The sequence below is a fragment of the Leguminivora glycinivorella genome, chromosome 3, assembly GCF_023078275.1.
Source record: "Leguminivora glycinivorella isolate SPB_JAAS2020 chromosome 3, LegGlyc_1.1, whole genome shotgun sequence".
NCBI classification, from domain to species: domain Eukaryota; kingdom Metazoa; phylum Arthropoda; class Insecta; order Lepidoptera; family Tortricidae; genus Leguminivora; species Leguminivora glycinivorella.
In genome coordinates this window covers 6,908,129-6,920,690 of record NC_062973.1, presented here as the reverse complement: position 1 = coordinate 6,920,690, position 12,562 = coordinate 6,908,129, and the positions used below count along the sequence as shown (strand labels likewise).

Here is a 12,562-nt window from a genome sequence, read left to right as displayed (position 1 = left end):
TGCCTTGAAACCCTCACAACGCTCAAGATTCCACTTCTCGAACCACCACTTCGCGGTTTAATATTGGAATGTTTCGCTTGCTCGAGTATCAATATTGGCACGTGCGGTTAAACAACAACTTTGCTCCTTGTAAAACAAATACGTAACTATTTTATTAGAATTAGAACACGAGTATATTTTTATTACAATAATGTTTATCATTCGTCTGTTTGATTATCGATTACAAACGATTATTGATATTTATTGTAGAACGAACAACACTAGTCGCTAAATTTGACGGACGAATGAGAAATGGGCTGTACTACGAAGTCGAAGCGATACGCGAGAGTATCGCTAGTCTCATATTCATCATCTCTTTAACACACATGGTCGATCAAACGCTTAAAGCAAACGCAGCAATGCAATGTAAACGCCGGTTTGTAACGTAATTCTATAGTTACTTAGGTACATCCTTGGACGCATAAATAAAAATACGGAAAAAATGATTAAAAATGAATTCACGCACAATATTATTTAAAAATTACTTACGTGTGATGGGAAATATGTTTTTGTTTTTGTGCGCTGGAAATATTTGGGCTGGTGCAGTTAATTATCATGCAATGAGGCATTTTGTATTTTTTTTCTTACGTGCGGCTGCAACAGCTGACGTATGTGGACTGTCATTAGAAATGGCCATCTCAGTGGCTGCCACTGAGTTCGGGCACGCGAAGTAGATACATTTGCTTCTTCTAGTGTATATTCATTTCTGTGGTTATCATGATACGATGATAAACTAATTGTTACTTAGAATCAATGCTTTGTACTTAGTACTAGTAGTTATTCTCATGAAAACAAAAATAAAAAAGGAAAATATTGTTGGTCCTTACCTTACAAGGAATGCTTGCACCGTGTCTAGTGCAAAAGGCACATTTTCGCGTCAACGCGGTTGTCACAATGCCCCGCACGCGGGACTCTTCTAGAAGTTCCTTATCTTCTTCTGCCGAGGCAGCGACCTAGTCGAAAATAGTACATTACGATACAAGTGCAGTAAAGAGGAAGTGTCGAAACGAGTGTCGATCACAACCGAAGGGAGTGTTTTAAATCTACACGAGTTACGAATTTCCTCTTCGTATGTGTATTATATGACGTTTTTCAGTACATACGGCCCTTCGAAGTTACGACGTGACCAGAAATGCACTACTTTGCGAACTAGTGAGGGAAAAAAAAATCACCATATGTACTGAAAATACTTATACATTTTTTGTGTGGCGAAAAGTTGTCATTGTGGCTTTTTTGTTAATAAAGTGAATCTTTCGACTAGCCTCGTTAAATTTACGCTTCCGGCGGGACCTGAACCCGCAGCGCAGCAACCACAATTTGGAAATCTTTTCCTTAAATATAAAAACTTGAAGAATCTTTAGCAGACGTTTCCGCTTGTTCAAAAACTAGATGTTCTCACCTGATCGTGGAACGGCGGGCTGAACTCAAGGCAGCAGCGGTGAACGTAGAAGGCCCCAGAACTGACCAATGCAGGGAGCTCAATGGACTCCACATGTCCGATGATAGAGAGTTCATCTATGTGCTCCATGTTGTGTAAAGGTGTTCTGGAAGGGAATGAAGAATGAATAACAGGAAGTAACAGGTGGAAAGTCAGGCTCTGTCTATATATAGAGGTTTTGGATGCCGAATGTTTTACACTAGACAAGTTATATAAACATTTTTTATAGGTGAATAGGGATGACGACTACATAAAAAATGACATTCTGTTTAGTCCGTTAGTTAGATCGTCCAAAAATACTGAACACATATTTTTCGCTTTTTCTAATTAATGAAAAAATACAAAGATAAAGTGCATCAAAGTTCCGGAGTGGGGGCTTGTGACGTCACTTCTAAGTAAAAATTGTGCCTAGGCGTGACGTCACGCGAAACTTCAACGCACTGTATCGTCGCCATTTTTCGTTTACGAGAAAAAAGAAAAAATACGTGTCTAAAATTCATTGATAATCTAACTGGCGGACTAATTAGTTTTTTTAGTCGTCTCGCCTATTTACACAGAGCCATGCGCGGATCCAGGGGGGGGGTCATGACCCCCCCCCTGGAGCCTAAGTTGGCCATACAAATAGACCACGTGACTCCCCCTGGGGCCCCGGGCCTTTACCACGTGACCCCCCCCTGGGCACGAAGCTGGATCCGCGCTTGCGCGAGGCAATTTCCTCGTACGGCAAACGTGCTATGTAGATCCAATCATTGTGTTATTATTTTATTACTAACAGATATAGATGACTGTTTTATGAAACAAAGTTTTTTAATTTCAATTAAGGGGGGACAAGATATTTTACCTAGGGCACAAGAGGATTCCTTACAACTATTAGTCTTGTCCATTACCAAAATTCCCTGGCAATTTTTTAAAATTACAAGCTTTAAAGAAATATATCCTTATACAATTATACATTATTACATCAACTTACTTGCACTTGTTAAACGCTTTCTGCCTTCTACTAAGCGGCAACGCCAATGGATGTTGATTTGGGTCCACAAGCTCAGGGGGTGGGGAGGCTAAACCAGGGGTCAAGGGGGTGGTTGGAGTACTAATCGGAGTAGGGTTAGGAGTGGTCCCCCCACTAGGTACATTTGGTGTGGTGCTGCCATCTCCACCCTCGATGTTGCAGAGGAACTGACGCATCTCGCCCTGGCCTAGCTGGCTGCGCTCCGTCAAGTTGCAAAGAGCGCAAGCTTTGCCTGGCCTAAAAAGAAACGGGCATTTAGCTTTCCAGAAAAGTGAAATAGATATGATACAGGAAAGTGACCAAGTTAAAAGATCTTAGCTAAGTCAGGGAGAGAAAAGTTTAGTTTATATTTTTGTCTTTCACACAAAATTAATTAAAAATTGTAAGCTACATTTTAAAAAACATAAATGGATTTAGGGTTACTTTGTTTTTCAAGTAAAGAGCCAGGAATTTATTTAAAAAACTAAAATTTACCATGCTATTTTTGCACAATACTTGCAGTCTACCATACTGAGATTACTGAATTTTATGTGAAAATAATAGTTTAATATAATAATATTTCAGCATTGTACATGTCAATTCGAGTCTAATTGATTGTGGACACTTCATCCTCACCATTTCTCAGGCATAAAAGGTGGTTCTTCAGGAGCAGGCATAGTGAAGTCATCCTCATCTATCATGTCATCAAGGGCGTCATCTCGGCTGCCTCGGTGTCTTTTAGCCCCTCGGACTGAGCCAGCACCCCCGCCTCGGTACCTGATGTAATAGGCAAATTATATACATACCTTGACTATTGACTGTTTACAGTCACTTGACAACTGGGTATGGATCCGGTATTTACATTTATTTGTGAGTACCAATATACATACTTGCTTAGTTCCAAGTACAAGCTATGCTTAGTTTGCGAACTTTGTGGTTAGCAAAGACATATGTAACTCCGTATAGACAGATAAAGACTAAGAAAAAAACGTACTTCAAAGCCCTAGAGAAAAGCGTATTGTGGCCTAGATGGCGTTACACCTTTGGGGAACGCTCGGCTAGATGGCATTAATGCCATTGACATTTTGACACATAATTATGAAGCTAACAATATGGGCCAAATTGTCAAAACTGGGGTTCAAAAGTAAAAGCTTGTATCGAGAGATGGCAGTCTATGCACTGTGATTACAGATTTTACTTTGACAGTTTCTGTAATACTCAATCCTCTTTGGTGGTTAGATTGATTCATGTAAGATGTCCCCTTTAATGATTTCATTATCTTTTTAATATTTTTGCAAATATGTAAAGGTTATCAATTATCATACCATGCAGCTTGGAATTAATCAGATTTTTGTATTTGTATAGACAATATTTTAAGCATTGGAAATCCATTGATCATGCCATCAAGTTTGTTCTAAATATCTATTGGAAAAAATATATTGGAGAACTTAACATGTCCAGAAACTGAACATTTGTCTATAACCACCTGCTATGGTTATTTGGGTCATGCCAACTCCAAACCATCTTCTTCTTCTTCTTGATTAGGGGCTATGTAAGGCTTCAGGGTGCCTTATGTATCACTGCGACCATTTCTGATCTATTGTGATCGCCACCTACTACAACTCTCCATCAAGTCCTACAAATTCGAAGATTTGTAGTATCTTTTTGAGATCGAGATACCTCACATCCTCTGGGTGTATTTGATAGCTACCCAGAATCATGTTACGTGTACGCATTAGAGAGGAGCACTCTGCCAGGATGTGCAGGGGCGTTTCTTCAGACTCTAGGCAGAATCTGCACCGCCCGCTCGCACGTTTCCCGATGGTGTGCATGTGCTTGTTCAGGTGGCAGTGCCCTGTGAGCACTCTTAGTGACCGGCCACACCAGATCGTCGCGTGTCTCGGGGCGCGCAACGGGCGTCCGCGCCACGCCGCTTCAGTGTAATTCAAAAAACGTCTCCTCAGTACATTTTGTATAGGAAAGACGTAAGACGCGCCCCAGGTGGCGTGGCGGCGGCGGGGCGCGCGCCGCGCCGCTTGGCGGCGCGCCTTACGTCCTTCCTATACAAAATGTATTGAGGAGACGCTTTTTGAATTACACTCAGGTGGCGTGGCGCGGACGCCCCTTGCGCGCCCCGAGACACGCGACGCATAAGTGGGAACGCTGCCTTACTAAGTTGCGTAGTTGGTTCCTTGACAGCGCTAAGGCATTTGAGGACGCCTTTTTGCTGTAGGCTCTGATGAGAGCCTTGGAATGGTTCATGCCTGGCGTGTTCCTCCAGAGCTGAATGGTTTTGTATTGACAGTAGGTCTTTAGGGTTAGTTTCGTAAGGCTTTTCGGGATGCCACAGAATGGCTCTGGGCCGTGATGTGTACCCTTTGCCCCCGTTCGTGCAAGTTCGTCGGCTTTCTCATTGCCTTCGATGCCTGCGTGCCCTGGGACCCATCTTAAGACAACCTTGTTTTTGGATCCAAGGTTGTTTAATAGTTGCCTGCAGTTCTCAACCAGCTTGGCCGTTGTGACGTCCGAAGTTAGGGCTAAGAGTGCCGCCTGGCTATCCGAGTGGATGTATATAGTATGGTTGACGTAGTTGCATTGCAGATTGATTGACGCGCATTCTAGGATGGCGTATACCTCTGCCTGGAATATAGAGCAGTATCGTCCTAGATTTAGGCTTTTAGCCTTTCTAGGCGTTTCGCCGTATATTCCGCAGCCTACTTCAGATCCGGATTTGGAGCCGTCTGTGTACCACTTTAGGCTTCCTTCTTTCCAAGAGATTTGACTGTTGGACCAGTCCTCCCTTTCCGGGATTTCCACAGAGTAGAGTTTCTGCGGGCAGAACTGAGGGGGCATAGTGTCTGCCGGCATCCCCAGTACAGGGATATCGAGCACTGATTCAGTAAATAGTCTCAGTGTTTGTGATATCCACCCTCCTCTCTTTGTAGCCACTGTTCTCAGTATGCTGGATCTTGCTTCCAGTTCCAGCTGGAGATGTAGTGGCGACAGGTTCAGCAGGGCCTCTAGTGCCGCTGTTGGAGAGGATGACATTGCTCCAGTAACGATGCTACATGCAGTTCTTTGCAGACTGCTGAGCCTCGCCACTGCCACTTTCTGCAACGTCTTCTTGTACCATGCTACAGAGGCATAGGACACTATCGGTCTCACTATAGCAGTGTACAACCATAAGGCAATTTTCGGCTTGAGACCCCATCTGTTGCCTGCGAGACGGCAGCATATTGCCAGGGCCGATTTGGCCTTCAGTAGAGTTCCGTTCAGGTGCTGGTTCCACGGAAGGCGGTGGCCTCCTTCTGCGAAGCAGTCATGTCGCGGAAGGAGGAAGCAGAGAGAGAGCGAGAGGCAGCTGTTGACGCTCCTCCGCTACGACGAAAGCGGCAGGGTCGAAGGCGGAGAGCGTACGCTCGCCTCGAGCCCTAGAGGGGCCATGCCCCATATGTGATGCCGGGAAGGGGGATCAAGCGTTTCCGATCCTCCTTTACGATGCGGGTGCCCTGGTCAGGGCTACCGGAGAGCGCAGTGGTGAAGTGAAACGTTCCGAACCCAGTGCGCTCTCACAACGGAAAAGAGGGTGAAATGCCGGAGTGGGTTTAGTGGGTAGGGCCGTTTCTCCCCTTCTCGTCAGGAGAAGGGAAAGCAACGGCGAGTCCCACACAGCGTGCGCAACAGCATTCCCACTCCGTGAAAAAAAAAAAAAAAAAAAAAAGGTGCTGGTTCCATGTCAGTTTCTGGTCCAGTGTTACCCCCAGATACTTGACCTCAGAGGAAAACGGAATTGTTTTGCCATTCATGACCACTCCAAACCATACAAAATTAATGTAGAAATGAATCCTCTATTTGTGTATTAATTTATTCACTGTATCCTTAGCTAAGGGTAACAATATCTCATCATTTTGACAATTCAGTATGTGACCTAGATAATTTATCCATTGGTATTCATAATATAGAACATTCATCCCAAACTAAGTCTTATAGCAGATGCACTCTCCTGCTGCTAAGGACTATCCGCTTATGCTGGAAACATGTGCTCTGAGACATGCTTTGAAACAGGTCCATCCAAGCAACCCTTAAGTCTGTGACCTAGTTCAACTTACACAATACATCAGAATTCATTGAATTTGGATAATAGTAGAATAAATTAATGAAACATATCAGTAATTGACATGGTATACCTTCTGACAATCTTGCCCTCTCTAGCCAGTTTGGCGCCTTCCTTCCTCGGCCTGCCGGGCCGCGGCGGCCCGAGGTGAAGAAGGGCCGCGCATACGGCTGGTGGTGGAAGAACGCGGGCGCCGTCGCCGCGCCCCCGTGCGGCGACGCGGGCTCCTCGCCCCGCGGCGACGACGCGCAGGACGTTGGCGTCGACGCCGGACCCGCGTAGAAGTCTGACAACCAACGACGTCATATTACAAACTGACTTACTAGTGCTCACTTACTACAATAATAGAACATTGGTAGAAAAGAAAACTGTTGCGATACTTTAAGAAACAATTTAAATATTTCTAAGGCTATAGGACTCACCAGAACTCGGGGGCGCTCCTTCTCCCTCATCCTCGGAACCTTCGTCCCCTAACAAATCCACATCCAAAACACCTTCATCCGGCACATCCATCTAAAAAACGTAATTAACCACTTAATTCACAATATAACACTTCAAATGCGTCTTCGACGGCTTTCAACATTATTTACAACTTGCTTCGATGTATCAACCACCGCCATAGTGAACGACAAGTGGATCGCGAAGTAAACTTCGGAACTTACCGCGAACTCTCGCGATGGACTGTTATTAATTTATTGTTATGATAAAACGAACATATATGTTGGTGAATACATTTTCAATTATAATTTACATTAATACAAATACATAATAACTGAAAAAATAGCAGTACGACTTTCGCAAGCTAGGTAGCGAGCGAACGAACGAAACGAATGAAAATTATTAGGGAGGGAGTGAATGAGGCAATGAACTCGAAGTAAACGAATGGAAGATGCGACGCCTCAGTTCGAATTCGAACACTCCCGAGCATTTAAAAGCTTTTTTTTAATCAAAATAATTTCTCCTGGACCCAGCTCAATAATTGGAGACTAAAAAATCCCATTAATATTAAATCTATTTGTAACATATTTATCTGACGCAAATATTTATATACAAAAAAATGTAAAATATATTCAACTAGTGTTGTCCCATTAAAACTCGATGTAACTCATTCTCATTCATTGCATCGATTACTGTTTTATCGAACCTCACTATTTTGATTCAAAATTAAATGTGTTATATTGCATTGTTTTTTTAGGACTTTCAGCACTTTAATTTGTTCAGATTGTTTAATGTCTGGACTTGAAACTACTATAAAACTGTCGTCACAAATTCAATTACTTCAAACACATAATTCAAGGTTTTGTTATCTATGCTGTCACCAATCTTTCATTCATTTCACTACACTATCAAAATTATACTATACATGGTGTATATGTAGGTGTGCGTAAAGAGTACGTGTCAGATATCAGTTAGGACTTTGTTTCATTTTTGTTTATAAATATTAATACTTAATAGTTAACCATGAAGTATTACTTAGCAACACTGTTGATAGTTGTAAGTTTAACTATCCGAAGCGAGTCATCGCTATTCGAAAGCGATTCGTGTTACTCATTTGGAAGCGGTAATGTTTTTCCCGGCGGTGCCAGAAAAATAGATCATAAATTACAAGTTACAAAAGCCGTAAGTAAGTATATTGTGAATAAATTTTCGTACTCTACTTTAAATACGACATAATTAAAATATATATTACGTTATACTTTATTTGTAACGGTATCTAACCAATCTAACCACTGATAACATTTTAACCTAAGCTTGAAATTAGCTTCAATCAAAAGTAATCGAACACTACCTATTGATAACGTGCCATGACAAATTAGCTTAAATGTAAAATAATATTTTATACGTAACGCGAATCTGCTAACCTGAATTTTGCTAATAATTAAAGTACCTATAGTGCAGGGCATCCGTTTTTAGTATTATAATAAGCTACTTTTACTTTTACAGTCTCGAAACCAGCGCCCGAGTGGGAGGCGACGGCAGTCGTCAATGGAGAATTTACACAGCTATCTTTATCCAGTTTCAAAGGAAAATACCTTGTCTTCTTCTTCTACCCCCTAGACTTGTAAGTGGTAAACAAGTTTTTTTTTTTTTATTATTATTCCTCCTTTTTTGAAGAACCCCATACTGTAGTTCATCGGGAATACCTCGACAGGGAGCTCATTCCACAGCCGGAGCGTTCGTGGGAGGAAATTCCTGAAATATATTAGTTACTGAAATATAAAATAAGCTGACTTATTACAAAACTAAGCTTGTATGTACAACCACATACATACTCGAATTAGTCGAATTGCAGAAACACACTATCCCTTTTTCATCAGCTATGAAAAAACCGGCCAAGAGCGTGTCGGGCCACGATCAGTGTAGGGTTCCGTAGTTTTTCGTATTTTTCTCAAAAACTACTGAACCTATCAAGTTCAAAACAATTTTCCTAGAAAGTCTTTATAAAGTTCTACTTTTGTTTTTTTTTTTCATATTTTTTAAACATATTGTTCAAAAGTTAGAGGGGGGGGACGCACTTTTTTTTCCTTTAGGAGCGATTATTTCCGAAAATATTAATATTACCAAAAAGCGATCTTAGTAAACCCTTATTAATTTTTAAATACCTATCCAACAGTATATCACAAGTTGGGGTTGGAATGAAAAAAATATCAGCCCCCACTTTACATGTAGGGGGGGGGTACCCTAATAAAACATTTTTTCCATTTTTTATTTTCGCACTTTGTTGGCGTGATTGATATACATATTGGTACCAAATTTCAGGTTTCTAGTGCTTACGGTTACTGAGATTATCCGCGGACGGACGGACGGACGGACGGACAGACAGACATGGCGAAACTATAAGGGTTCCTAGTTGACTACGGAACCCTAAAAAACAATATGAAATCAACAGTAATCTAACATGTTTACATGTATGCATCTTTGCACTTAATACTGCACCTATTACTTCACCTTTGTATTTGTTTCAGCACTTTTGTTTGTCCCACGGAAATATTGGCATTTTCTGAACGGATTGATGAGTTTAAAAAATCAATACTGAAGTCGTAGCATGCTCAGTGGACTCTCATTTTACGCATTTGGCATGGATTAATACTCCCAGAAAAGAGGGAGGTCTAGGAAAGATCAACATTCCACTACTTAGTGATCTCAGTCATTCCATTGCTAAAGATTATGGTGTATATTTAGAAGATCTGGGTCATACTTTGAGAGGGTTGTTCATCATTGATGACAAGGGCATATTGAGGCAGATTACTATGAACGATTTACCAGTCGGCCGATCTGTTGATGAGACCTTAAGACTGGTTCAAGCATTCCAATATACAGACAACCATGGCGAGGTTTGTCCAGCTGGATGGAAACCAGGACAAGACACGGTAAATGAATCTATATAAATTCTATTGAAAATACAAAAAAAAAATTACGTTTTTAATTCAATAATCGTAAAATACCTATTTTATTTTTTCAGATCATTCCTAACCCAGCTGAGAAGAAGAAGTACTTCGAAAAAGTGGCAAGAAATTAAAGACTTTCGCCGATACTCATCACAATTATTGAAAACCACGTTAATAATGATTAATTAGCGTGGTATATTTTTTATATTTATCTTACTGTGAATTAACTAATTAATCGGTTTCTGTTTCTGATAAGACAGATAAAGAATCCTATCGGGCAAGAAAACCTACATAGGTAGTATGATATACCTAATCACAATTAGAATTAAATGATAGGTGAAATACTCGTAAAATATAACTGAACATGACAAAGTAAATTCAATGAAAAACATAAATTTAAATGTATTTGTCTTCAATTTCTTTTCTATGTTACTGTCAATTCCCAATATTTTACGTCACTTATTTCTCCAAAATTAAGTTTTATACATATATACTGAGTTTAAAGTTATATGACAGCCTGAAATTTTAGGTTTCTTTTCTTCCACTTTAATCATCACATAATAAATTTACGAGAAGACTGATCATTTTTATAATACAATAAATATATTTTAATAGAGTTGCTGTCTTTTTCTATAGTGATATTTTAAATTGTTAAGATATAACTATTTGTATGTATACGTCTAAGCATTGCTCACATTTTATTTCCATATACATTGTGAATTGTGAATATTGTGATAGTGTTTAGTAAAACGTCTCATTTCGTCGCTAACTATAAAGACGAGATTTGCTTGTATCTTTATATGAATAAACGGATACAGCATCTTGATGGCAATAGTGGAACCCCTTGACCAAGCGTGTAGAGGGCTAATTGGCCGTACGTTGGCAGTTGGCGCTAGCGCTGGCCGGCCAACCGACTGATGTCGGTTTTTAACCGACTTCAAAAAAGGAAGAGGTTCTCAATTCGACTAAATGTTTTTTTTTTTTTTGTATGTATGTTACTCGATATCCGAGAATTGTGGACCGATTTTCAAAATTTTTTTTTGATCGTTCGGGTATAACCCCGACATGGTTCCATTGGCACCAAGTCGGGGTCTGATGATGGGATCCTGGAGAAATCGAGGGAACTCTTCAAATGTTATAGGCACATGTAATGTTTTTAGTGTATTTTTCAAAGGTACACCGGTATTTACGCCTGATGGTAATAATTTTATGTGGCTGAGCTGATGATGGAAGGTCAACTCCTCAATGGTTAGGAGTTAAAGGATAATTCTTTCACTAGTGTGCATATATTCGGAATTCGGACTGATACATATCAGGGATGTAACGGATGTGTTTTTAACGGAACCGAAAGCGGAAGCAGAAGTTTTGAATTTAGTTTAACGGAAGCAGAAGCGGAACCGGAACCAGAAGCGGAACTTATGGATGTTAAAAACGAAAAGAAAAAATACCACATAGGTATAACATAAACCAAAACTAATTAAATTACCTAGAACTTTTAGGTGTTTACTGTTTACGAACTAATAATTTAAGAACTGGCTTGGCCTTTCGCCTTGGCGTTTAGTATCGCAGCACGTGGCAAGCGGAGAGATGAGCGAATCACAGGTATAGACCTGTTGGTCTTTGATGTACGCCGCTCATGTCCCACCGTCGCACTAGGTTCCGACATCCGTTATAACTTCCGTTTGAAAAATAACAGAACCGGAACAGAAGCGGATGTGCAAAACAAAACGGAAGTTCCGCAGAAACGGAAGCAGAAGCAGAGCTCCGTTACATCCCTGATACATATAATATCAATAGGAACTACTAAAAATCAACAAATAAATAAACTTTTTAACAAAAAATAAAACCGCCTTCAAAAATAAGCACGTTTAGTTTCTCCGTGTTTTGTACACGGAGAAACTAAAAAACAAAAAATAATAAACCTTTGAATTCAGATTTCTTATCGTATTGCAATAATCTAAACATCCAAATTATAAACAAATCAATTATTTTTGGAGTCGGTACCAGCCTGCGTATGGTTGGGTGGGGCAAACAGGCAATATCAAGGCGACGAACAGGTCTGGTACCGACTACAAAAATAATTGATTTGTTTATAATTTGGGTGTTTAGATTATTGCAATACGATATGAAATCTGAATTCAAAGGTTTATTATTTTTTGCTTTTTAGTTTCTCCGTGTTTTGTAACGCGCTTATTTTTGAAGGCGGTTTTATTTTTTGTTAAAAAGTTTATTTATTTGTAGAGGGCTACTTGGCCGTATGTTGGCAGTTGGCGATAGCGCTGGCCGGCCAACCGACTGGTGTCGGTTTTTGTCCACACATCAAAGCATCTTGGCGCCAATGGCCAACTGCGTTCACACGTTGGCGCATCATTCCGTGCGTGCTGGAGCCACCGGATCTTAGCCGATCGGACGGAAGAGGCCCAGCTTTTATACGGGAATTGGGCGGGAGGCTGTGCGAGCGTGGTCACGACCCTCGCTCCGGGTCGTTCCTGTTGCAAAGGTTCTCTATCGCGGTTCAACGTGGCAACGCGGCGAGCGTGTTGGGCTCCTTTGCTTCGGGAGGGACTCGGAGTGGATTTAGTTAGTAAGTAGTT

At 40.9% G+C, this 12,562-nt stretch overlaps 2 protein-coding genes across 2 annotated transcripts in view; one reads left to right on the top strand and one right to left on the bottom strand.

Moving 5' to 3' along the window:
• The window catches only part of LOC125242698, an 86,796-nt gene extending 79,416 nt beyond the window's left edge, over positions 1 to 7,380 (bottom strand). The window contains 8 exon segments of the mRNA XM_048151592.1: positions 867 to 992; positions 1,439 to 1,583; positions 2,448 to 2,723; positions 3,102 to 3,242; positions 6,653 to 6,713; positions 6,716 to 6,865; positions 7,002 to 7,092; positions 7,242 to 7,380. Of these exon segments, the coding sequence (XP_048007549.1) occupies positions 867 to 992; positions 1,439 to 1,583; positions 2,448 to 2,723; positions 3,102 to 3,242; positions 6,653 to 6,713; positions 6,716 to 6,865; positions 7,002 to 7,092 (990 nt within the window). The 5' untranslated portion in view covers positions 7,242 to 7,380.
• A 565-nt stretch (positions 7,381 to 7,945) lies between these two features.
• Positions 7,946 to 10,584, top strand: LOC125242699 (peroxiredoxin-4-like). The gene is given in 5 exon segments (XM_048151594.1): positions 7,946 to 8,203; positions 8,524 to 8,641; positions 9,546 to 9,604; positions 9,607 to 9,950; positions 10,043 to 10,584. Coding segments are annotated over 5 exon segments (741 nt in total). The 5' UTR covers positions 7,946 to 8,040; the 3' UTR covers positions 10,100 to 10,584.
• Positions 10,585 to 12,562: the final 1,978 nt, after the last annotated feature.